Genomic DNA, 27762 nt, shown 5'->3' on the forward strand with positions numbered 1-27762 from the left:
TGGAAGAAAGTCACAAGTTCAGGTTGACTATGAAGGAACGTGGGGTGGATACAGGGAACGCATGGCTCCCACTCAAATGTTGGATTTCTCAATCCAGGGCAAAGAGTACCGTTTGCAGTGGGGGGGGACATGAGAACCAGGGAAGCATTGTTGGGGTTTGTCATTGGAGCACAAAGAGCAGGCTGTGTATCGTGGACAGTCATCTCTTTAGTGCAAAAATGCTATTGGAGTCGTGGGTGGTTGGACCCAAGTTTTGCGACAGCTTTCTGCAAGTGGTCAGTGCTGTAGCCTTAAAGGTCAGGCTGATGGAACTTCACATTGGAGGGCAGTACAATCGACAAGGTGTGAGCCCAAAATCTTAAATTCAGCTCTACTGAGGTCACACCAAGGGGCCAGGACCTGAGGGACATCACTTTAGGGTTAGTGGCTTCCTCCAGCTGGATCTGGGAGCTGGTTCATGTTGGTATAAGCCTGTTATGTCCTGTGTCTCTGAACAGGAGGCCAGTAGACTACCCCTTGGAGTCGCTCTGAGGGTCCTGGGTTGAAGTGCAGCTCCAATTCCTCTCACTTAGGCAAGAGGACAGCTGGGCAGCAATCCAGCAGAGCAGCATTCCAGCAAGGCAGTAGCCCAGCAGATTGGCAGGCCTTTCAGCAACACAGCAACCCTTCTTCTTGGCAGATTCTCCACAGATACAGAGGTGTACTAAAGAGTTAGTGCCTGATGTCCAATATTTATACCAGGTGCCTCCTTTGAAGTAGAAGAAAGTTTTAGAGATTTCCCTTGAAGTGCATAGTTTTCCAGCCTCCACTGTCCAGACTATCTATAGGGAGTATGCAGCCCTTTGTGTAGAGGCAGGACTAAGCCTATTCCAGTATAAGTAGGCTGTGCACAGCTCCATTCTCCCACCCTACCAGTGATGACCTACCCAGGCACACTTAAGCTCTCTATTGTGTGTGGCTATCTAGGAGAAATACACAAAGCCCAACTGTCAGCTGCACCCAGTCATGTGACCCATAGACAAGCTGCAGGCATTGAATGGCTAAGGCAGGAAAATGCCATCTTTCTCAAAGTGTCATTTCCAAAATTTTAATTAAAGATCCAACTTTATTATAACAGAGGATTTTTCTTTAATTCGAAAGACACAAAACATGAGCTGGTTATGTGTTCCCATTTGGAAGCTATAGCTAATTAAATGTAATGAGTAAATCCAGTGTTATCATAAGGAAGAGGGAGGCCTTGCAGTCGTGAAGAACGAATTTAAGAGTTTTTCACAACCAAGAAATGAAAGACCAAAAAAACAATCACAATCGAAATGCATTGCACCCTGACCTGTGAGTTGTTTAGGGCCTACCCTAGGGGTGACTTATATATATTACAAAGGCAGGTTTGGGCCTGGCGAAAAGTTTATTTTGCCAGGTCAAAATGGCAATTTAAAACTGCACATGGCAGGCCAGAGACATGTTTCAAGGCCCACCTAAGTGGATGACACAATCAGTGCAGCAGGCCCACTAGTAGCATTTAATTTATAGGCCCTGGATACACATAGTACCACTTTACTAGGGACCTACAAGTAAATTAAATATGCCAATTGGTTACAAGCCAATTCTACCATGTTTTTCGGAGAAAGCACAAGCACTTTAGCACTGGATTGCACTGATAAAGTATACAACATCCTAAAGGTAAACAAAAACAGGTTCCGAAAACAGGAAGATTGGGGTAAAAGGTTTGAGGATAACCTGCAGAGAAGCCCAAGTCACACAATCTTGTTGTTTGTTGGAGTTGACAACCTCAGTGCAATGGGTATGCCTAGTGATGGGTCCTGTGCTCACTGTGCCATAGAACTCAAGGCTGCAACCTATTGACAAGGTCCAATTAGGCCAAAACTAGTCTGGGGTTGCTTGTGTTAGTTTTTGGAGGGGATCTCGTCTGGATGATCGGGAATCTCTGTGCACATGAGGATCAGGGTCAGTACTGATTTACATAAGAGTAAAGTGACATGATGGGTGAAAACAATGGACTAAAATGATGTCACAAATATTGTTTCTGTGAATTCGGATTTTTTAATTAGGACTGCAAATGCCACCTATTGAGGTGATAAGTTGCTCTTAAATTCACTACTAGCTTTTTACATTTTCAGAAAAAAACAAATTCTGATATGCCTGAATGATAATTAATTTCATTGCGAATTACAATTGCAAGAATAACACAAAATATAAAAGTAATCAGAGGTATTGTTGAGTCATTACCAGAATTATGATGTAATGCATTCCATCATTCTTCAGCTCTTTTACAAAGTCAGGCAAACCTGCGTAGTTCACTGTGTCAAAGGTGAAATCCATCTGCCGGTCCATGTAATCAATGTCACCATATTGAACATCCTAAAAAACAATCAAACATGTTAGCACTCAAATCGATAACCACCAGATGAAACTGAAAATGAAACAGAAGGGAAATTCGAGGAGGTCTTCAACAGGTGTGACTGGTTGGCCATTATAGAAAGAACCCAGGCACATTTTCAGAGTGTTGTGTATTATTTGTGCTTACACCGACGAGGTATGGTTGCATTACAGAAGGGCTGCTGCTATTTTTGCAGCCACCTCTGTCAAATCTCTTGTATCAGTGCAAAATTAGCACCAATGAACAAGAATGAGATTGAGAATGATTGAGAATATGGCTGTGCCTTTTTCATGGTCCATGTTACTGATGGATGAGAAACTGCAAGGTGGCTTGGCAGATGTACCTTTAAAGCCTTCAAGGAGCACTCCAGGAGTGGTGTTGGGAAGGGGTCAGGAGGGTGTAAACCACAGTGCTTGATTTCATTCAGATGTACAGATTCACAACCAGGAGCAGCTCGTCTGTAAGAGTGGAGGAGAGTCGCACATCTGAAAAAATGCCCGGGAGCACCTGAAAAATAAAATGGTAATGAAGTTTATTTATTACCATTTTATTTTTCAGCAACCATTCTTGTACCAAGTGTCAGAACAGGGTGGGGCATTAGCTGCTGAGTGGCAGCAGGGAGCTGTGCAATACAGTTAAAGTGTGCATGTCCCTTTTGTCGGCCATCTTCTGATGGCCAGCCTGACATGCCCACTTTAAACTTCTCTACCCACAGCTGGGTTAGAGAAAGTACAGGCCTTCAATGATCTTAAGAGCTCTGAGAGAGGCTGCTCCCTCCAATCCTGATGCTTCTGTTATGCTGTTTAACAGCATGAGAACAGCACCATGACTGGGTAGTGTACTTTACTGGGTATGGAGTTTCGTAGACAGAAGACACTGGAGTGAGGAGGATGTAGTGGCAACTAAAGAAGGTAAGTGTATTTTTTTAATATTATAATGTTGGTGCCCCATCACTCTATATATATGACTGCCACCACTGCTCATGGCTAGGTGCCTCTGCCATCTTATCCCACAGAATAAATATTTGATGATTGGAAATTGAGAGGCCAGCTTTCACTGTGAAGCAGTAAATCAATTTTGATAGGGTTTTCAATTACAAACAGATGCTCAAGTGAGTTATTGTTCTTCTTTGTGTGTTCACTGAAAGACATAAAAGCAGTTCACCACTTAGGCCCTCATTACGACTTCGGCGGTCCTTTTCCTGGACCGCCTAAGCTGCTGCAGCCAACAGACCACCAGTGCTGGCGGTCTGTTGCCCGACATTTTAGGAGTCCTTGGAGGATTTCCGCCCATTTCTGGGCGGAAGTCTGACTCCAAAGAGGTGGGTACACTGCCATCACTGCCATGGCAGCAGGACTCCGCCCGCCATATTACAAGCAATAATACGGCTTGGCAGAGTCCTGCTAGCGTGGTGGTGATGGCGGTGCAAGACCGCCAGGGCCCATCCTCTCCCAGAACATCCCCCTCACCAAAGAAGGTAAGTGGGTGTCCCAAAGGGAGGGTAGCGGTGTCTGTGTGTGGGTGCATGTACGCGTGTATGTGGAGGGGAGGGAGTGTAGTGTCAGTGCGTGTATGCGAGTGAATGTGAATGTCTGTGTGCGTGTATGTGTGCATAAATGGGGGTGTCTGTGTGGATGAATGCGAGTGAGGGGGAGTGTTGGGATTAATGCAGGTGAATGGGGATGTCTGTGAGGGTGAATGCGAGTGAGTGGGGGTGACTGAGTGCATGTATGCATATGCTGAATGGTGTGTGTCAATGCATGCGTGAGTGAAGGGGTGGAGTGGGGTGTTTGTGAGTATGTGGATGGGTAGGGGGGATGTGTGCATGTGTGGGGAAATGTGTGTATGTGTGTGCCAGAGACAGGAATGAAGATTCTTGTCTCTGAGTGCGTGACCCCCAGGGTCTTCATGGCAGGGTGACCGCTACAGAAAGCCTGGCGGTTTGAAGCCTCATAATCCGGACAACAGGCTGGGGCCTGCCGTCGGATTGGAGGTGCTCACCTCCGGCCACAGCAGTCCGACCGCACCGACAGGCCAAACAGAGTTGTGGAGGCTTGGTGTCTACCAAGCCTCACAGCTCCTAATGTGGCGGTTCTTTCCACCGGCTCCGTAGTGTTAGGACCGCCACGGTCTTATGACTGCCAGCCTCGTAATGAGGGCCTCAATAATTTGCAATCACAAAATATTAGAAAAGGGCAATTTCAAACTGGTCTTGATGAATGCCATTGACCCTTGTGGGCCTCAGCGTTGAGAAGCACGTTGACCTAAGAGATTCTACAGAAGAGTATGTCAGTAAATCTGTTTTTCGTTTTTTTAATCTTACTGTGAAAGCTATTTAATAATAAATCTCCTCTGTTAAGTACTTCCATTCGTAACTTAATCTACGTCTCATACCCTTTTGTGTCCAATCTTCCACTGTTTTCCTCAGATTAAAAAAGTGAATTCTCAAATGGGGGAGTTCAAGAAGCCATGTTGTTTTTGTTTTTTTAAAACTATGGTATAAAACATCTCCATACTGAGCTCCATAAAAAATGTCTGTCGGGTATTGCACTTCCCACCCAATGAGGAGCAGTTCCCTGTGATGAAACATAGCACCTCGGTTAGAGAGGAACCCTCTATCCTAGCAGGAGAAGTTCTGTATCCACAGGATTTTCCACATAATTGAGTTCAATTATTTTGGTTGCCCACGCAAGACTGTCAAAACAAGGAGACCTGTACGGAACTTCATACTTTGTTTTAATGGGTTCAAGAATTTATCAACAGAGCACACTCTACATAAATGGGATATTGAGAAAATATTTGGAAATATGTATATCAAGTTGGATTTTTAGACGTCGATTTTATTTCACAGGTTTTACAAGCTGTAGGTTAATGGTTATTTCGTTGTTTGGAACCTATCACACTAGGCAAGGTTAAGAACCCAGCTCTGTTGGTTGCAAAGTGAGCAATGAAGGGAGTTATTTGGACTGCGGTAGGCGGCCCACCAGCCTGACGTTACGGCAGATACCCTCCTCTAGCCAGCTTGGCACATGTTCGTATGATTAGAGAGTTCCACCGGGTTGGCAGATATAGTTTTGGATACAACTTTTTCTCCAATACAGCAGAAGCACTTTTGTCAAATGCACTATCAGCCAGCTGCCATGACACAGTAAATGGTCGGCATTTGTTTCTTGTTTCTAATTTCAAAGAACAGACTGGTAAAGTTGGGGATTGCTTTTGAAATACAAAAGTTCAATAGCCCGGGGTGGCATGGAGGACGTTTTTTCTATGGCCCAGGAGGCCCAGGATAATTTTACTTGCCCTCAAGAGCCAGGCTTTTCAGGCTTTTCGTGATGGTCCCGGGCAAGTAAAATATGCCTTCTACTTTATAGTTTAGTTAAACACAGTAATTGGCATTATGCATTAGTGTTGTGTACTGAATTTAAAGGCAATCCCACAGTATTAGCAGAATCAATCAATCAATCAGTCAGGGATTTGTAAAGTGCACTACTCACCTGTGAGAGTCTCAAGGTGCTGAGAAGAGGAGGGGGTAGAAGGTGGGGGGGCAGGTGCTGCTACTGCCCGCACAGCCAGGTCTTGAGAAGTTTCCTGAAGGTAAGGAGGTCTTTGGTCTGGGGCAGGTGGGTGGGAAGAGTGTTTCACATTTTGGTGGCAAGGTACGAGAATGATCTACCACCGGTGTAGTTCTGCGGACGCGTGGGACGGTTGCGAGGGCAAGGTCGGTGGAGCGGAGATGCCGGGTCAGGGTGTAGAAGGAAAGTCGTCTGTTGAGGTATTCTGGTCCGGTGTTGTGCAGTGCTTTGTAAGTGTGGGTGAGGAGTTTGAAGGTGATTCTCTTGGTGACTGGGAGCCAGTGCAGGTTTTTCAGGTGGTCTGTGATGTGGCAGTGGCAGGGATGTCCAGGATGAGGTGTGCAGAGGTGTTCTGGATGCGTTGCAGCCTCTTCTGGAGTTTGGCTGTGGTTCCTGCGTAGATGGCATTGCCGTAATCCAGTTTGCTGCTTACAAGGGCTTGGGTGACTGTTCTTCTGGTTTCGGTGGGTATCGATTTGTAGATCTTTCGGAGCATGCGGAGGGTGTTGAAGCAGGAGGGGGAGATGGTGTTGACTTGCTGGGCCATGGATAGTGAAGGGTCCAGGATGAATCCAAGGTTGCGTGCGTGTTCGGTGGGAGTCGGAGTGGTTCCGAGAGTGGCAGGAGACCAGGAGCCATCCCATGCGGAGGGGGTGGAGCCGAAGATGAGGATTTCCGTCAGAACAATTTAATTTATTAATAAAATGCTTTCTATGTTTATTATCTTCTAACTACTTGCTGAAACTCAACATAGAATAAAGAGTTTGCAGGCCACGTGACAATTTACTTCACATGCTTCGAACAATTCATTCCAGACCTATTTGCTTTTATTTTGAATTTAGCTATCTCCAATGGGAGGGATGCCTTGCTTCTTGGTTCTCATATTTATTGGGCGATCCCTATTTTCCTGCTTGGTCCTTAGTCATTAGATGAACTGTCTCATAAGTAATCAATCACCCCTTAAAGTTTATGTTGGCTTCTGAGGGGTGCCAGTGGGTCTAAGCGTAAAAGTGTTACGGTTCATCTTTCCTTCTCCTGAAGACAGCAAGCCTGCAGCAATGAATGTAGTGGACAATAACTCCCACTTTCTAACATGTCCCTTGTATGAAACGCCAAAACATTACATTTACACCTTGAGAAAGAGGTATTAGTAATAAAGCAGACTTATTAACATTTCGATTGCTCTTCAATCCCTATAGGTAGTAATTACTAATTATCCTAAATGACATATTAATATTCATTCTAAAGTTGTGTAGCTAAAATATTGCATTGACTGTCTTGAGTGTAGTTATTTGTATTAAAGAAAGCTCGGTGCCAGCACCAGTGTAGCTTTTCGTATATCAGGTGAAGCGCCACTCCAAAGCTCGCAAGAGCATCCCAACGCTTGTCAACCGAATGACTTCCTGAGCAGCCTCACAACCAAGAGGGAGGAAGAACACTGCCAGCAAGTCAGCATTAGTTCTCCCTCTGCACAAAAGTAAATTAGGTCCATAGTGTTTCCTAAATACACTTTGTGAAACACAGAGAGGGAACTGTGGCTGCCTGGATCACAGGCAGGGTGACAACTTGTGCTGGCACCAGCTTAGTGCAGCATTCCCCTGCCGTTCCGAAAGTACAGTCATCCACTGTACCCTCATCATTGGATGGTCAGAACTTCTCGGGGGAGCAGTTACTTTGGCAAATGAAGACCAAAACCCCTTCAGTAGGGTCATTTCCAGGTTGGGGCTTGCTCTTTATTGCAGCCCAGCTCTAAGGGCGCCCTCTTTTGGCGACTGGAACCACTGGACCCCTCATCAGAGGTCACAAAGAACCCCAGTAGATTTCTCCGGGCAACTGACCATGATAGGCTGACAGTTAAATATTACCCAGTTCATCTCATCACTGATATAACCTCTCCATGCCTCTGTTGCTACAAAATTCATAAGTAAGATGAGCGCAAGCGCACTACGTTAGTGAATTCAGCAGGTAGTGATGTCATAGGCACACGTTTGGTCCCGGCTGGCTTACTGTGAGCAGTGAGAATTAATGCCTTTTAGTAAGATCAACATCTTTGCCTGTACAAAAAACATAAACTACAAAATATAGTCAACCAATTCGAGGCAATAGCTTTTTTGTATACAAAGACATTTTTAGACCAGGTTCTGCCTGTTACCATACCTTGGGCATACTCAGAGAATCAAAGAGCGTGCCACACAGATCCACAACATGGTCCACTGCTCTTACAGACAATTTCAAGCTACAGAGTTTGGTGACTATTTGTTTAAGGTAAACCCACAAAGACTAGATAACTTTGGACAATCCACCCATTACTAAGCTAATTGTTTGGAAGTGTTGGCGCTCTGGGCATTGTCTTAGCCTCAGGGCCAAATGGATTAGGAAGTTAGACTCATACTCATGTCGCAATCTTTCAGTCCCTGGTAGCAGTAAAGCCCACAGTTGGAAGCCTTTGTTTGACAGATATGCTTCTGCCCAACCTCCCCATTAGTGGTACCATCACCCAATATGTCCTTGGCAGGGCACTTGGAAGAACAGCCAAGCTGTCTTGGAAGACTGCTACTTTTAACCAGGTCCAATGAAATCATGCAGATTTGCAGCAGTGGAGTCTTCTATATAATTATAGAATTATGGCCCGTATTTATACTTTTTGACGCTAAACTCCGCTAACGCAGTTTAGCGTCAAAAAGTTTTGCGCCGGCTAACGCCATTCTGAAGCGCCATGCGGGCGCCGTATTTATTGAATGGCGTTAGCCGGCGCTAGCAGACCGGCGCTGCCTGGTGTGCGTGGAAAAAAACCACGTACACCAGGCAGCGCCGGCGTAGGGAAAAATGGCGTTAGGGCGTCTTAAAAATGGTGCAAGTCAGGTTGACGCAAAAAAATCGCCTCCACCCGATTTGCGCCATTTTTAACGACGCCCAGACGCCATTTACATGACTCCTGTCTTAGTAAAGACAGGAGTCATGCCCCCTTGCCCAATGGCCATGCCCAGGGGACTTCTGTCCCCTGGGCATGGTCATTGGGCATTGTGGCATGTAGGGGGGCACAAATCAGGCCCCCCTATGCCAAAAAAATATATAATTTTTTTTTTTTTTTATACTTACCTGAACTTACCTGAATGTCCCTGGGATGGGTCCCTCCATCCTTGGGTGTCCTCCTGGGGTGGGCAAGGGTGGCAGGGGGGGTCCCTGGGGGCATGGGAGGGCAGCTGTGGGCTCATTTTGAGCCCACAGGTCCCTTAACGCCTGCCCTGACCCAGGTGTTAAAAAGAGGCGCAAATGCAGGGTTTTTTGCCCCGCCCACTCCCGGGCGTCATTTTTGCCCGGGAGTATAAATACGACGCATTTGCGTCACAGTCATTTTTTTAGACGGGAACGCCTACCTTGCATCTCATTAACGCAAGGAAGGCGTTCACGCAAAAAAATTACGCTCTTTCCTCATACTTTGCCGCTAGACGCGTCTAACGCCAAAGTATAAATATGGCGTTAGTTTTGCGCCGAATTTGCGTCGAAAAAAACGACGCAAATTTGGCGCAAACAGAGTATAAATATGCCCCTATATTTGCTGCATAACCCATCAACTTGCCATATGTTGCCATGCAGTGGTCAGCCGTTCGTAGAGACTGACTGGTCACCTTCCTGCTCCTTAATTCTGTATTTGGGTGTCAAAATGCTTCTATGGCTATGAAACATGTGCCTGGAAGGTGTTAACATGTGCAAAGATATCACAGAAATGAGGTAAGACTAGCATAAATGTGCTACACTATGCTGTATAATTTGCCTTTTATTTTCACATAGTTTGGTCCTACCCTGCTGTATAATTCCAGCGGCCCTGCTTAGAACGCAGGCTGCCCCTTAGGGAGAGAATGTAACCATCTGAGCCACCCTTACGGTTTCCACACCAAGTAGCAACAATTAGACAAGAGCGCTGCTACTCATAATACTGACTTACTCTCTGAGGTGAGTATACGATAATGTGAACTACCCTTAGGGTTTCCACATTAGTATAGCAAACAATTATGTGCCCAGTGGCATTTGCTAAAAGGAGGGGTAGTAGAGAAGTCAAGTTTGGGAACAACTAGTATGTGAAAAGTTTTTAAGTGCAACCTAAGCGAGCGAGGTCACTTTTCCATTAAATGAAATAACACAGGGGAGCAAAAGGCTAGCACTCAGAGGTGTTAGTTCATGAGTCCCACGGGCACTTTGACCTTGCTAAGAGCATGGGGAGTCCTGTATGAATACCAAGGCATTCAATACATCTGTAGTTGAACCAAACACCCGCGTTGCGGTCCTGAAGCTGCATTATTGGACTGCATGCGCTGCCTCCCCCAGGGTTAGCAAGCTGGTCTGCGTAGCCGACAAAAACAGGTTCTGACTAAAACATTTAACCTCTTGCTTTCTGTAACTAGTGCATACACAAGAGGCACTTAGTGAGCTATAACACAAGAAAAGAGCGTTAGGGGAGGTGGAAGGGCACACCAAAAATACAGCAGCATGAGTAAGGCTAAGCTGGACAGAGTCAGACCTCAATAGATGCTTATTTTAAAGAATTGGTAACAAACGTTTTTGCAGCTGGGGGGCAGTGTTATAACTTTTAAAAAAATCAAGAAAGGATAGAATTATTAACAAACTAAAAGCAAAGGTCTTATTGATCTTATTCAGGGTCCTAACAGGTCACATTTTTGATGTTCCTTTTGGTTCAGGATTTACGTTTCAATGTCGCACATGGACGCTACAGTGTTTCAATACTAATGGGGCTTACCCAATTAGGAGATATGCATAAGTACAGCAAATGGTAATTACCCCCTTTCTGTTGCTGGATATTTTCCCTTAGGAAGATAAGGTGGCAAATCCAACTTGCTATGTTGCAGGTTTCAAGGACCCTGAGGCACTCAGAGGATGAGAATTAAAACAATTGGGCTAGCTGCATGTTAAAAAAAGACAAAAAAGAGCTATATTCTTGCACTCTCCTGGTTCAGCTTTTCAGACAGAACCTCTGCAGAGATACAAATGCCCAGTGGCCCAAGGGTCATTTGTTGAGCGTACTTGCTGAAGCTGAATTCAGCACCGAAAAAAAGAAGCTGAGCTTGGACAACCTATTAAATCTGGGATATTGGCTGCCGAAGTGTCATTGAACAAGAAGGTGCTCTGCAAATTTAGCAAGAAATAAATGCAGGTCATATAAGAATACCGGCATAGGTGGGGGGATCTCAGTGCCAACAGTTACCACCCCTGAGGCTTTGCAGGGTTACAGGGCGATCCAAAGGTGTTTGGTGTGAAAAGTAACCTCAAGGGAGTGCCCACAGGTTCTTCATGCCAATACCCAGGAGTCCGAATGGCAGGACCCCTCCATGAAAGCGACGGAGCCCCATTATTCCCACGGGTAGTTGTAAGCCTGAGCAACTGGGGACTTGTCTGCTAACGCTCTGCCTCTACATGAGTTTTTTTCCTGGACTATGGGGTCCAGATGTAGGGTGAACCCCCAATGGTTAAGCACCAAATGTGTATTCCTTGTCGTCATTGGCTAATCAGGTGAGCTGCCAGCTTAGATCAGATCGTCTCTGGCTGCCCTTGGATCCCCCGTAAGTTAACCCACTCCCTTACCAAATATACCTGTAACATAACTTTCTTCAAACAAAACTGATATGGTCTCAGCTATTCACCTGTAGACTTTTCCTTTGCATGCCTTCATTAAGGGTGTGTGTATGTGTGTTTGTGTCTGTGTTTGCACGCATGCCTGGATATGGTATATCTGCACTATGTGGCTGCCTGTGTCGCACACAAGGCAGCTTAGTGCATCATTCCCCTGTCAGGCTGTACACACTTCAATCTGCTTTACCCCTATTGTGGGATAGTCGGGCTGCTGGGGGAGTGGTTACATTGGTAGAGGAAGGCAAAACCCCCTTCTTTCAGGTTCGGGTGGAAGTTACCCTTTATATGAGCCAGTGCTGGGTTTAGGGGTGTAGGACAGGTGAACCCGAACCTGGCGCTGACTTTGGTGGGAGGTGTTGGGTTTAAAAATAGCTTTTGGTTTAAAAGCATGTGAACTTCCAAGTGCAGCCAGCAGTTTTCAGGTAACAATAAATATGTCAAGGTAACTCTGATGATTAATGTTCCTACTGGTGAGAGATTGGAATTTTATCTAGTGGCAATTTTGGGTCATCATAAAGCAGCACAGAGGGTTAATATGCCTGCTGCCAAGAACGTCCATCATGAAGATCACAGAACTGAATGTGAGTGAACTATGAGTAGCACTATAAAAAATGAAATGCTTGTTAGAGAGAGGCTATGGTGATCTGAGGTGCACTGTTGGAGAGTGGTAGTGAGGGGATTCATGAAAAAGGAGGTCATGGGGGTGGGGGGTGCCAAAAAAGATCCTCTCACAGGGCGACACCAGTGCTAAAGCTTGCCCTGTATGCAGCCCATCTCCAAGAGTCATCCTCTTTTTGTGACTCAGTACAGTGAAACTCACCCTATGTAATATTCATAATTTAAATCACTCAGATTACAGCAAGCAAACAGCAATTGGACGAATACTACATTAAAAATGACAATTGTTTCAGGACAAATTAGAAAATAAAAGTTGAGTTTCTCTGAATTTATGTATACAACTTGGGAACAATCTTTCAACCGTATGAAAAAAAAAGTATTTATCTAGATTATTGCTATCCTTTGCTTGCTAACATTATGAATAAAAAGTGGCCCGAGAAATAAATGAACTCAATATGCAATGGCGAAACATTGACATGAAAGACACGAATCTTTAAAAAAGCAGTGGTTGTGAAGGGAGCCAATGAAGATGTAATTTCCATTTCGTCATGCTAAGAGGATACATTTTGTCTCATTCACCACTTAAAACATCTGAATCCAGTTTCTGAAAGAAATAGACAAAAGTGAATGAAACGAAAATCCCAAAACAATGTCTTTCCAACAAGAGTTCCCAAGTGAAGTGAGTTATTGAATGTACTGCCTGGTGGTCAGTTCTCCTGCCTTTTGTTTTAATATACCAAATGTCCAGAACTCTCATCACTCTGCTTTGGAATTGGTGACCCTGGTGGAGAAGGACATATTCTGTCCATTCTGGACTCTTGCAGCTTTGGCCTCCGAAGCAAGTACCTGGTAGAGAAGTTACTATGTGGTTACAGGCGACTGACAAAGGCAAAGCTTGGACTTTCTTTGTCATTCCTGTAACGTATGCTGCAACAAACACACCGTTTTCTTGCACAGACACAGCGGCTGACATTCATTTCTTAAACTGCTGATACTTACGTGTGGAATATTATGCTGTCTTGTGCGCCTCACTGTTTCTTTCATGGTGGCGAGGTTTTTATAGCCGTACCGAGAGAGCTGGAATCCCAGAGACCAGTAGGGTGGAAGGAAGGGTCGTCCAATGGCCTATGACGGAAAGCAAGAATTAATCCTCCTGGTGGCTGCCAATCTGCAAAAATATCAGGAGCATCTGCTTTTTAACTAGTTGCCTCATCAGTATAATTGTTAAGGGCCGCATACAATATATATTAAAAAAACGTAAAAGACCATTAAACGTGTTGTCGGGTTTTGAGAGGCAGATAAAACATGTTTGTGACTTTTTAATGTTAGCTCAATTTCACACATTTTGAACAGAACTAAACGTGTCTGTGATTAAATACAGCTTTGGAATATCTGTATTTTAAAAGTTATTTCGATGTTGCGCAGAGTATTACTTGAGGAGCGCCAACCTGTTATGTCTTTCATTTAGGTCTGGAGTGGCTAAAATTCCATCTGCATGACTATGGTACATTTTCCAATTTTCTGGATTTTAGTACTGTACTTCAGAGAAACCAGTTCGAGTTAATTGGAGTTGAATTACTCGCATTCTGCTTCAAGTTAATAACCTCCACCGATGGATGCACAGAAAAATACATACAGTTTAAAAATATGAGTTCCTCCTACTGAGTTCTGGTGTCATAATTACTTTGAAGCTAATAGAAAGTTGTGTTGTGGTTAATTAATGTTATACAATACTTTGAAAATGTCATTTGATTGGTTAAACAAAACAAAATATGTATGCTGTTTAGGTTTCAAAAGATATTTAGATGTTGCAGTGACTGGTACGAAATTACACAGTGGCTGTGTAATAGGAATCTGACCAGCTGAAATCACTTAACACACAGTAATAAGTAATAAAATCACACCCCCTTAACTAGTAGTAGGACTACGCATGTAACAATAATGTTGTAGTACCCGTTGACCAACCTAAGATCATGGCACCTGAGATATTATCATCCACTGCAGCAAAGCAATGTGATGCTGTGCACTCCATATAAGGGACACGCTGGGATTGACGCATATCCATGTGAGAATAGGTCCCCACGTCCAGCAGAGGCGTACTCCAAAGCACAACAGGTAAGTACACACCTAAGTTAGGTAACATATGAATTGCCACTTTACATTGCAATGTATACTGATATCCACTCACATTCAAGTGTCACTCAATATGTCACACATACTTAAGTATCTACGTACACATAAGTAGACTATGCTTACTGTAATGTGACACATTGTCATACTTCACACTTGTCTGCATTACATCCAAGACCAAAGTAATAGAGTTCAAGGTGAATCTTCCACCATTTTACACTCTATTACATTGGTCCCCACAAATTAGGCTAATTGTGTCAGTTAGAACTGATGCATCACCTATGTTTTTTGACGCATTGCTGAAGTTGCGCTTGTTTTAAGCCCAACTTCAGCAATGCACCACTTTTGGGGATGATGCATTGAGGCGTCCTTTCCACTGATGCATCCTTGGGACCTTATGCCATGGTGCGCCGTATTGTAAATACGATGCATCCATGGCAATGTAAACTGTCTTGCTGCATCGAAAGTTATTTTGACGCATCACTGCCTTAGCGCAGCGATGCATCATTCCTTGTAAATATGGGATTCAGATTTGAAAAACTGCAGTTCTACTGTAACACATACATACACTGAGGGGCAAATTTACAAGAAGCTTGTGCAGCCGTTGCGTCATTTTCTTTTACTCTCCGGCAGCGCATTCTTTGTTCCATAGTTGCAAGGCAACGCATTATGCGCAATGCCTCAGTTTTTATAGGACTGCGTCCAAAAATACCTGCATTAGAATCATCTGCTCCACACAGTTAATAATGTATTCAGGTAGGCACTCCCTCGTAAATTCCCACTCACAACTGACAAAGTGATCTTTACAGGTTTGACAATATGGGAAGCATCTTTTCAATGTGTTGCTTTAAAGCTGGAATGTGTCAAAATTCCTACCTCTCTGTAACCCAGGCGAAGGAAATGATGCAGTGGATGTGTAATAGGAATCTGGCCAGCTGAAGTCACTTAGACTTCTGTAATTAGTAATAAAATTACCTTCCCTCAACGAGTAGTAGGCCTACACATTTAACAATCATGTTGTATGGCCTCTTGACCAACCTGGGACCATGGCACTGAGATATCATCCTCTGCAGCAATGCAATGTGACGCTGTGCACTCCATGTAAGGGACAGGCCAGGGTTATCACATACCCATTTGAGAATGGGTCCCCAAGTCTGGACAAGCGTACCCTAAAGCACAACAGGTAAGTATATATATTAGGTGGCTAACACATGAATTGCTACTTTACATTACAACATATACTGTTATCCACTCACATTTGAGTGTCACTCAATATGTCACACATACTTAGTTATCTAAGTACACATAAGTAGACTATGCCCACTGTAATTTTACACATAGCCATACTTCATACTTGTCTACATTTTATCCAGGACCAATGTAATAGGGTCCAGGGTAACTTTTCTTCCATTTCACTCTCTAATACATTGGTCCCTACACATTAGGCTACTTGCATCAGTTAGAACTGATGCGTAGCGTATGCTTTTTGAGACATTGCTGAAGTTACACTTGTCTTAAGCCCAGCTTCAACAATGTGCCACTTTTAGGGCTGATGCATTGCGGCGTTCTTCCCATTGATGCGTCAGAATTTCTGACGCATCCTTGGGACCTTATGCCATGATGTACCGCATTATAAATACAACGCATCCATGGCGTTGTAACCTGTCTTGCTGCAGTGCAAGTTATTTTGACTAATCACTGCATTAGAGCAGTGATGCATCATTCATCGTAAATATAGCCCTGAATGCTGTATACTTTAGCTACAGCAATGATGTGTCTTTTCACAACTCTCTAAAACTGACATTTTTCCTGTGTGTGGTTCTCCTATTTAGTTTACTTCCCTTATTTACGACAAATGCCAGCAGGCAGGACTTGTGCGGTAAATGGAAGTTTTGCAGACTTTGGAGTAGAGATAGTCAAATATGAAAATGTATGTGACAAGTTTTGCTATGTTTACAAGCTTTGCCCTTTCTGAAGATTGCAAAATATGTAAACTTTACAAAATGCGGCTTGCGAAATCATTACCCTCCTGCCGCAGACCAATGTATTATTCCACCCCCTCCTCCCCCACCTCTCCTCAGCCCATTTCACCCACAAGCGTTAATATAGGTGTGAACTAACATAAGGCTGCAAAGCACAGTATATCGCAGAATGTCATGTGAATATTTCTTCGCTACTGCACATCACTGAATGTTTTTCCATTTTGTAATTTGCCATGATAATGACATTGTTTAGGGCTATGCAACAAAAAGCAGATGCGCTTACAAAACATCCTTTTCAAAACTCACATTCCTAAAGAGCTGAAAACACACGACATGAACAGCAAATTGCATTTTTGTTGCTACTGGATAATTCCTTTGACATTTTCTAATAATATGTTTCAGTATTGTGACAACTTGCAGGATTGAAAATCGGTATTCCTCTGAAAAGAATAAGCACACTGCTATGCAGCTGACAAGGCCGTTTTGTCTGTAGGAGACAGAGAAATCGATCTAATGAAAGTGCCGCAATTTCCATTGCTTTAAGAAGATACAGAATGAGGGATTTTGACGGTTCCGTTTTATTTATCTCGTGCCAACCGATATTACTTCAGAACTGATTTCCAAAAACCTAATGAAATTATGAATTTTTGATATAAGTAAAAATGTTTCCCCGTACGCCTTGGGGGAGGCAACACCAATCATAAAAGTGGCAAATGTCCCGTCCGCCGTCCTGCAAGTGCATCTGGCACTTGACTTGACCTTTAGACAAAATATTTCAACCACATCAAACTCTAAATAGAGCCCTAAGTCTCCTGTGCATTAAATTTACGATCCATCCATGAAACATTTACCAACACGGCAAGAAAAGTGTCGCACCACGTCAGGGCACAAGCCCTAAAAAAAACAGACGCTGGGGGGGCTAGTCACGTTAGGAAGTACGTAAGTGACATTACGGCACGCAACGTCGTACCTGGCAGTACAGGCAGTGACATAACAGGAAGTGGCATCACAACCTTTGACTTTTTAGGAAGTGACATTATAAGAAGTGACATTAGATCTTAAGACCTCACACATATGTTTAGCAGGTCTAACAGAAGTATATGCAAACACTCCTAATTTAGACAGAAAACTCACGTTTTTGTGAACTACACATAAAGTAATGTTGGCTTTTGTCAGCATATACCTTAATTTACACTAAGGACTGAACAAACTATCTCTGCAAGTCATAACAGTCCATATGCAGCACATTTGCATGTAAATAAAATTACTTTAGCTGCCTGTGCATGTATTGCATACCTGACACAAGGTAACACAATGCAGGGCAATGTGCTGCCTTGTGTTCGTGTTTTTTTTCTTAACAAATAAATGCAATTGGAATTTGAGTGCATTGTAAATCCCAAAACAGGTTTTGCATCAGGGTTGTGCCAGGAAAGGGATGCAACTGTGAGGCAAAACCTGTTCCTCAACTCTTACATTTTGGGGCATATTTCTGAGTGGGATGTACCATGCTTACACCACGCAATGTAGCACATGCATGGCCCAAACCACTAAGTCATATTTTTGAAGCCACGCAAAGTCACTTTGCGTGGCTTTGAATTGCTTCAAAAAAATGAAGTAAGGCAATGCAGCACAAATCCTTGTGTTTGTTTTAATCTGCTCTGGGTAGGCATCCCTTGGGCTTTGTGGTGGGTTATAACACGCAATTCCCATGGATTCTGATGCATTCCCAGATTTACTTGTAAACCTGGGAATGTGCCAAAAACTTGCACCTTCCCAGGAGAGGCACACCTTTATTTCTCCTTGTTTTTTTCTCTTTCTATGTACAGAAGGAAAAAGCCTCTAAGAATGGTGCATGGGTGCCTGCATTGGTGCTAGGCTGCCAAAAAGGTGCCGTCACAGAAGGAAAGGACAGCAATGTAGCATATTGGATAAATAAGGCTTATTCCTGTCCTTTCCCTATGATGTATGGCAGCACAGCAAGGTGACTTGCTGTGCTGCCCTGCGCCACAAAGCCCACAAATATAGCCCCTGTTTTGTTATATCTGGTCCACAAAAAATTGGCAACAAGGAGAAACAGGACAGTAAATCAGTTCTGCTTAATTGGTTGCAAAGTCCACATTTTTAAATATATTGTTTTTAAAATGATCTTACATCTGCTGCAGAGATCTCTGGGTTTCTAGTAAATCTGAGGAAATAGTAATAATGGTAAGATACTTTTGGTGTTTAACGTATCTGCTGGAAAGATCTGTGTTTGCCTATTGCCTGTTTTGACTCAAAGTAGCATAGAGGGTTAATGTGTCTCCTGCAAAGCACATCATGTAACATGCAGATGACAGTTTTTTTAGGTAGATAGGTGAGTTACTGCTTTTAACAGAGAGATACTTTTCTTATTTGCAGTTCATAAATTGTAATCCTTCTAACATAGATGAGTGATCTATGAAAGGCGATATGTGACTTCTACACCTTGGAACCCTCACTGTCTTATGTAACATTTCCTGAACATTGATGTACAACCGTAATATTATTGTCAATGTATTGAGTATGTGTGATGTAAAGCGTTCAGACACCCTGCATTTTGATGAATAGTGCTATAATAGAAATAAAAAATAGCAGTTTTTAAATTGTTATTTTATGTGCATATACAGACCAACATATTTGACACTCTTACAGTGCATGCCTATTTCCTATATACAGGGATTAAAACGAGGTCAAAAGCATGTTACTCAAGTAGCTGCTTAGTGCTGGCAAACTGTGTGCCTTTGATTCCCCTCCACTGCATTTGCATCAAGTCTTGAGGCTCCAGATAGCTTCCAGTCAGGACACTCCAACAAAAGGAGGCCTGGTGGGCCCTTAAATTCGGCTGTTGTTATGAGCCCAGCTGGAGTCTTGAATTGGAAAGACCCCCTTGTCACCTGCAGTTGTTGCTCAGATCGAAAGCAGACAACATGCAGGCTCTACTGAATGTGTCCCGGTGTCTGAAAATTACACCAGGACAAATTCAGCGTTTTACAGTGGGGACAAACTTCTTGGCAGGGTGGACGGCATCCACCCTGTGAAATTAGTGTGTGGATGCCCTCCACCAGCGTGTATCCCCGACTTGTGCCCTGCACTAGGTAAATCACAGGTAGAGAAGGATTTTATATATGAATCCTTCTCTCCCGGTGGGCAGGGGCTGGAAAAGAGGGTGATATCAAGACACAAATGGATAGATGCAAATTGGCTTTGGCACAATATGCTATGACATGAAATCCTCCTATTCGGCTCGGAACATGCCCTAACAGAAAGCTAGACAAACTTTCCAGCCCGAAAGTACATTTCACTGGGATTCTATGCAATCATAAAGTGAAAACCCTGGGAGTGACCTTCCATTCCTAACTATCCATGGACAGTCATGTGAGCACTGTTATTGTCTCAGCCCATTTCCAGTCAAAGCTTCTCTTGAACTCTCTCCGTAATAAATGGGGGAGTTCAGACGTACAGTAGTTGGAGCAATAATCTGTACAAAGATCACCAGTGAAAATTCCTGGAATAATCAGTACTTCTAAAAGAATATCAAATAACAACAAGGGCCATCAATTTCAGTTGTGAAGGCTGTAGTAACCACTCGCCCAGTAGCCATTCTGAGGACTCTACCTTAGTGTCCAGTGGCAGAATGAATTAATGAACGATGTACAAAGTGCGTGGTTGCCTAAGGACACATCAGCAATAGTAGAATCAGTCTGGAGAGAGAACGACTGCTGGGAATCAGGAAAGAGACAAGCCTTCAGCATTTTCCAGAAGAGAATGCTGTTGGAAGTATATGTCAAGCCTTCAAGAAGAAGATTCCAGTTACTGGCTGCAAGAAAGGAGAAAGATTTACCCCTTGACCTTGCCAACCTGATCCTAGAAACAGGAATATGAAGTTAGATGACGAACAGGTGTATAGAGCTGATATTTCATTTCCAAGTAAGAAGGCCAAAGAAAATGGTTGGCTATGTAATTAAGAAACAAAGGCCCATATTTATACTTTTTTAGCGCCACATTTGTGTCATTGTTTTATGCAAAAGCGGCACAAACTTACAAAATACAATTGTATAATTGTATAAAGTATAAATATGGGCCAAAGTTTTGAATAAAATATTTTTCCTAACCGGAAGCCAGTGAAAAGCATCACATTTGGGGGTGCATAACAAAAGCTATTCAGATACTTTCTAAATAGTCTGTGAAGGATTAAGAATGCAGACGACATGTCTAAGAGCAAGGTATTTCTGAAATCAGTTCTTTACTGTATAAGTGCTGGAATAATGGTCTTCCTAGATGAAAGAGGAAGACATGAAAAAAGTTTGGCATAAAGTTTGCAAGAGGAGAAAACAAGGGCAACCACTTTGTTTATCTGGAGAGTGAATAAAAGTCCATTGCCAATGACTAGGCCAGCACTTGTGGCAGATTTAACAGGTGGGGTTGCAAGGGACCTAATTCTTCAGGGCACACCTCAGGTGTCAAAACTTCGTGATGTTTACCAAAAATAAAAAATTTAGGCCCAGATTTAAGAAAAGTTAGCGCCGCTTTTGCACCTTTTTTTAACGCAAATGTGGCACTAACCCAGCTACATATTTAGATTATTTTGCTAGAGCAGTCTAGCGTCAAAATTTCCGACTTAGTGTAATTTTGTGGGAGTGCCACCACACCTTGCTTCGTCTAACATCAATGATATGCAAGGTAGGCATTCCCTCCGTAAAAAATGACGCTAGGTCGCTAGCACCATACTTGGAACTCGATGGAAAAGCAACGCACACAAAGGATCAGGTCCAAAAAATGAAGCTAAGTCCGATTAGCATCATCATTTTAATGCCTGGTCAGACTAGTCATTAAAATGAGGCCCACACACTACTACATAAGGGAAACACACAGAAGCAACACTGGCAAGCAACTGAACAACATGGACCTGTTACTGCTACAGCTCGGCACCTGTAGAAGATGACAGCAACGAAGCCAAGTGCCACCAGTACCACCGCAGCAATCACAAACTCCACCACAGCAGCCATGAAGGCAGCCTAGAAGGCTGGAGAGGATCTTTTGCCAGCAATCAACCAACCTGGCCCTCAGGGAAAAAGAGGTGATCAGCCTCTACTGTTTGAGATGGGAGTCCATTGTACGACTCCTCCACCACATTGCACCAGACATCACAGCAAGAGTGCAGAGTCACACAGTAATTCCACCCTCAACCAAACTCCTGGCTGTCCTCCACTTTCTGGCAGCAGGATCATTCCAGACCACTGCGGCACAAGTGGGTGCGATCTCCCAACCATCCCTCTCTGCCTTCCTTATGAAGGTCCTGGATGGCATCATCAGACTCACATCCCACCACTTCCAGTTCCCCAACACAGAAGAACTGCAGCAGGAGACCAGGCAAGGTTTCCATCAAATTGCTGGCTTCCTGCATGTGCTGCGTGCAATGGACTGCACCCATGTCCAACTTGTCCCTCCTGCTGCAACCTCTACATAACCGCAAACATACACATTCCATCAATGTGCAGGCCATTGTGGACCACCATGGAATTATCTTAGACATCCTTGCAAAATATCCCAGCAGCGTCTCACATATTGCCACTGCCCCGTATTTACCATGTTGTAGAAACCTCAGGCAGCAACAATAGCAATTGCTACCCCAGTGGTCTCATCGCCATCTACATATCAGCAAAACATAACAGATATACTCATTGTGTTCAACTTTCCCTTGTGTGGTGCATAGTGCAGCACATATTGAAATACAACATCACCATCAATGAAAGATCGTGTACCGCAATGGACACCTTAGAGCACACCAACAATCATACATAAAGGCCCAGTGAAAGCAATGGCGCATAGGGCCACTAATTGTTGCACTTCCTGGGTAGTGCCACTTTGTAACCATGGCACTGTGTTTTTGGCCTTGTTGGGACACAATAGTGTCAATAAAAATTAGGCTAATGTGGTACAAAGAGGTGCTAGGTCCTCTTAAATTTGGGCCCCAGGCTCAAATAAAGACAACACCACACATATTTGGCATGGGTGAAAAGTCAAACCAGAATTTCAATTACAATCAGCAGTTACCTGAGGCACAATAAATGATAAGAAAGTGCACCACCACACACCAATGCAACCATCCATCCAAACAGGAACACACACAATACCAGATGCAAGTCTGATTCACCACTCCACTCAAAACATATATGTGCCATGGCACCTAGCAAATAACTAATATGTATGATTGACACATGTTAGAAATGGGGTCTTTGGTTGGCAGTCAGGTTGCCCCTGTCCAATCAAGGACCCTAACTCTAGTCAGTGCAAAGGAGAAACACGAGGGGTGGTTTAAGGTCTGTGGAGGGGGATTTCCTTTACGGACTAGGTGGTCTCACACACTATATAGTGTCATGCTTCATCATATGACCACCTAGCCCCACCCAGGTAGGACAATACCACCTGGGCGGACTCAACCTCGCTGTTAAAGGAACAGGAGGGAGTGCGTAAATTAGTTTGATTTCTGGAAAGTAGGGATCCAGCTATGCTATGGGAATAAAAACACCTACTCAGATACCAGGGTGAGTTTTAATAGAAGGTTCTGTGTGGTGTGATTAAAAGAAATGGGAGACCAGTTTGAGAACAATGACTCGCAAGGTCACCTATCTAGCCGACATGTTTCTGCCCTTGTGATTGAGCTATGGAGGGTCTCTGGGCATTCATTTGGGCGTTGGATCCCTGTTGCAGATGCTTGTAGCGCGCTGCAGTTTAAATCGCAGTAGGAAAAAACGTGGGAAGGGAAGGAAGGGCCTACCTTAGCCAAGGGAATACCTGGGGAGGACCCTAACAATAAAGGCTACTAGCCTCTGGTATCCTGGAGAGGGAGTGTCCCCTTATAGTCAGACTTGCATCAAAGGTGGGCGCTCTCTGTGTGCCTATACCGACCTCTCTGTCAGAACCCAAGCGGTCCTGCAACAGGGATCCAACGCCCTGATGAATGCCCAGAGACCCTCCATAGCTCAATCACAAGGGCAGAAACATGTCGGCTAGATAGGTGACCTTGCGAGTCATTGTTCTCACACTGGTCTCCCATTTCTTTTAATCACACCACACAGAACCTTCTATTAAAACTCACCCTGGTATCTGAGTAGGTGTTTTTATTCCCATAGCATAGCTGGATCCCTACTTTCCAGAAATCAAACTAATTTACGTACTCCCTCCTGTTCCTTTAACAGCGAGGTTGAGTCCGCCCAGGTGGTATTGTCCTACCTGGGTGGGGCTAGGTGGTCATATGATGAAGCATGACACTATATAGTGTGTGAGACCACCTAGTCCGTAAAGGAAATCCCCCTCCACAGACTTTAAACCACCCCTCGTTTTATCTTTAGTTGAGATTTAGGATTGGTATAGTGACGCAATTAGCACACTTTCAACCCATTTGTAATTCCAAAAACCCCGTACTCTCTTTTGTGACTTAGTATTATGTTTGGGGAGTCGAGTACGATGGGTGTCTTTTCCTACTCCCTTATACTCTCCCTTTGTGTACTATCAAAGGAGAAACACACCTGGTTAACCCCTGCTCACCCCCTTTGTAGCTTGGCACGAGCAGAAAGGCTTAAACCAGAAACAAGGTGTGAAGTATTTGTACCAACACACACAGTAATACAGTGAACTACTACAAAATGGACACCACACAGGTTTAGAAAAATAGTAAATATTTATCTAAGTAAACAAGACTAAATAAGACAATACATAGTTAAAATTATGACTTTAGCAATTAATAACACAAAATAGAGCCTAGAAGCAGCAATGCTGCAATTTGATGTTAAGCAGCATTGTGACGGAGTCGCTTTCCACAATGCAACACCACTAGAGCCATTTACGGAGACCTATGGACCCCAGGTACAGTACATTAGCAAAAGTGTGGAAAACAGGCCAGTGCATGGAGTCTGGGAGCGAGGGATGCTGGATCAGATGTGGCGCTGGTTCCAGTGCTGCGAGGCGAAGAAGCGGAGGCATCATGAAGAGGCGTCCGGTCCTTGCTGCGAAGCGATGGAGGTGAGGCGGCGGCGGTTGTGAAGAGTAGGCAAAGTCGAAGTCCGGCGGAGTCATGATGCTCTGGGGCGACCTCACAGGGCCGCAGTCACGTCACAGGGTCACAGGCACTGTGAAGGAGTCGGGTGTCACAAAAGTTGGTGCTACAACACTCTGATCTTGTGAATTCCTGGGACTTCGGCAGCCTCTGTGACTTGGGGGCTGAGATGTCAGTGGGGTCCTCAAGCTTCTGCGAGATCCATGGCTTCAGGTGCAGGCGGCACCACAGGTTCTGTGCAGCGGCATCCTTACAAAGTTGCACCTTGTCATCCAGCATTGTTTCACAGGATTTCCGCCCAGGAACTGGAATGGCACCCTCTGACAAGCTAGAGTCCATAGCATGCAGATTCAGAGCTTGTTTGTTGAAGCCTTTGCTGTCCCTGAGTCTTCAAAAACATGAGGCAAGCTCAGTCCAAGCCCTTGGAGATACCTCTTAAGCACGAATGCACAACAAAGTCCAGTCTATGTCCCCTTTCACAGGCAGAAGTAGCCCAACAAAGCACAGTCACAGGCAGGGGCAGCACTTCTCTTCAGCTCTTCTCCTGACAGAGGTTCCTCTTGAATCCTTTCTGCCTTTGAGGTTTCCCAACTTCAAAGAAAAGTCCCTGTTGTTTACAGGATCCTGCCTTGGCCAGGCCAGGCCCCACACACACCAGGGGGTTGGAGACTTTATTGTGTGAGGGCAGGTACAGACCATTTAGGTGTAAGTGACCACTCCTTCTTCCACTCTAGCCCAGATGGCTCATCTGCAGGCTACACCCCATCTCCCTTTGTGTCACTGTCTAGAGGAGATTCACAAACAGCCCAACTGTCAGTTTAACCCAGACAGGGATTCCCCAAACAGGCAGAGTAACAGAATGGTTTAAGCAAGAAAATGGCCACTTTCTAAAAGTGGCATTTTCAAACTAACAATCTAAAAACCAACTTCACTGAAAGATGTATTTTTAAATTGTGAGTTCAGAGACCACAAACTTCACATATACATCTGCTCTCAAAGGGAAACTGCACTTTAAGGATATTTAAAGGAAGCCCCTCCTCCCCCATGTTAACCTATGAGAGAGATAGGCCTTGAAACAGTGAAAAACAAATTTGACAGTATTTTACTGTTAGGACATGTAAAACCACAGCACTACATGTCCAACCTTTAACATACACTGCACCCTGCCAAAGGGGCTACCTAGGGCATACCTTAGGGGTTTCTTATATGTATACAAAGGGAAGGTTTGGGTGTGGCAAGTGGGTACACTTGCCAAGTCGAATTGGCAGTGCAAGACAGCACACACTGACACTGCAGTGGCAGGTCTGAAACATGTTTACAGGGCTACTCATGTGGGCGGCACAATCAGTGCTGCAGGGCCATTATTAGCATTTGATTTACAGGCCCTGGGGACCTCTAGTGTACTTTACGAGGGGCTTACTCGAAAATCAAATATGCCAATCATGGATAAACCAATCAACAATGCAATTTACACAAAGAGCATATGCACTTTAGCACTGGTTAGCAGTGGTAAAGTTCCCAGAGTCCTAAAGCCAACAAAATCTGGTCAGAAAAATTAGGAGGAAGGAGGCAAAAAGTTTGAGGATGACCCTACAAAAAGGGCCAGGTCCAACAACACATGTTCTCACATTCCTTTGCAGCGGACCAAGGTTACGGCATCCAGCCATGGGTCATGACACCTTGTGGAAATCCTACAACGAATGCAGAGCAGGCTTACACTGAAGGCCACAGAAAGACCAGAAATGTAGTGGAGAGGACATTTGGCCTCCTTAAATCAAGGCTCAGGTGCCTACATCTAACACGAGAAGTACAGTTATATGCACCACTCCTTGTCTGCAAAAGTGTTTTGTGTGTGCCATTTTGCATAACATTTGTCTACGCACCAATGTCCCCTGGGATGAACAAGCAGATGTCCCCAATGAGGAGGATGACAAAAATTGTGTACAACTGGAGGACGGGGAACAACAAAACACTGCTGCTAGAGTACGCAGAAGACAACTAATTGTGCACAACTTTTTCACATAGACACTGTACTCCAAGAATCACCATTTAAATAAAATCATGTAAACTCAAAATGCTCATGGCGTACTCATTTACAACATCACATTTGGTTTGTAACTTGCCCATATCTCAGACAAAATGACTACACTGCAACAGTTGTAAACAACTTTGGCACATAGGCCCAGTTTTAAGAGGGCTTAGTGCATCCTTGTGCAACATCAGCATCATACATCTTAGGCTAATGTGGCCCAACAATGCCAAAATCTAAGCACCAGAAACTCATAGTGGCGCAATGCATGCATTGTGCCACTTTGTAACACCTTGTGACACAATATGCCTGCGACAGGCATTGAGCATGCAAGGGAGGTGCACAGCCAGTAGGGGGGTGCCAAAATGGTGTAGTGGAATCTAAGAAAATCAACTGTGTCTCATTTTGCTGCTACTATTACCACCTGCTCAGAGCAGCTGTTTAAAGAGGGCACAACATTGGTATCAATAGGCCCCTAAGTACTGTTCAGGGTTAGGCCCAAATTTTTGGATTTAACCCTGAACAGTACATCATTTGCGTTAACTACCTTGATGCTATTGCCCCCTAGCCTGCGCCATGGTGTGTTTTCTTTTAAATATGGTGCATACATGGTGGCAGTAGGGGTGTGCTAATGGCCAAAAGAATAGTTGCCCTGCACTGGTTGTAGCGGCACTTTTCTTGAATCTGCCCCATAGTCAGGAACAATTAAAAAAAAAAAGAATTAATTACCACAATAATGTGTGGATACAATGTAGGCATAGTCTGTAGCAAATACATTTAACATTGTCATGCACATATCACACACTTGTGCTGGCTTGACATATGCACACACATGTAGTTATACCATACAAATTACATGGATGCATAGCCTGGTAACAAGGTATGTGAATCTGGGTGCACTGTCAGCCTGTCTTCCAAAATGCACGCATTGCCATTATGCGTTAAAAAAAATGACGCATACAGTACTTCTCCCTACATCACAAATCACTACAATGATACCCGGCACAATGCACGCCTAATCGGTCTTGCATTCTCAGCTTCCCTCCAAAATCCACGCATGCCTGGCATGCGTCAAAAATGTTGACGCATACCATTATCCTGCAAACATCGCACATGTCAAAAATGACGCCTGTACCTGCGCACCAATGCTAAATCGACAGGCCTTGTCAGCTTTCATAGAAAAATTCCACGCATAGCCGTCATGCATAAAAAAACCTACGCATAACAGAAAACGTGATGCAAACGCCCAGGAAGCGAGGTAACAGGACTTCCATGTTGCACACATGGGAAAGCAAATTTACTTTCACTATTAC

General features: G+C 44.1%; 1 protein-coding gene across 1 annotated transcript in view; it reads right to left on the reverse strand.

Moving 5' to 3' along the window:
* Nucleotides 1-27762, reverse strand: part of LOC138288300 (lysosomal alpha-glucosidase-like) — an 881508-nt gene that overhangs the window by 401466 nt on the left and 452280 nt on the right. The window contains exons 8-9 of the mRNA XM_069229744.1: nucleotides 13234-13359; nucleotides 2248-2379 (exon numbers count right to left, since the gene is read on the reverse strand). Coding sequence (XP_069085845.1) covers nucleotides 2248-2379; nucleotides 13234-13359 — 258 coding nt within the window. The remainder of the gene's footprint in view (nucleotides 1-2247; nucleotides 2380-13233; nucleotides 13360-27762) is intronic.

Source organism: Pleurodeles waltl, chromosome 4_1 (genome assembly GCF_031143425.1).
Source record: "Pleurodeles waltl isolate 20211129_DDA chromosome 4_1, aPleWal1.hap1.20221129, whole genome shotgun sequence".
NCBI classification, from domain to species: domain Eukaryota; kingdom Metazoa; phylum Chordata; class Amphibia; order Caudata; family Salamandridae; genus Pleurodeles; species Pleurodeles waltl.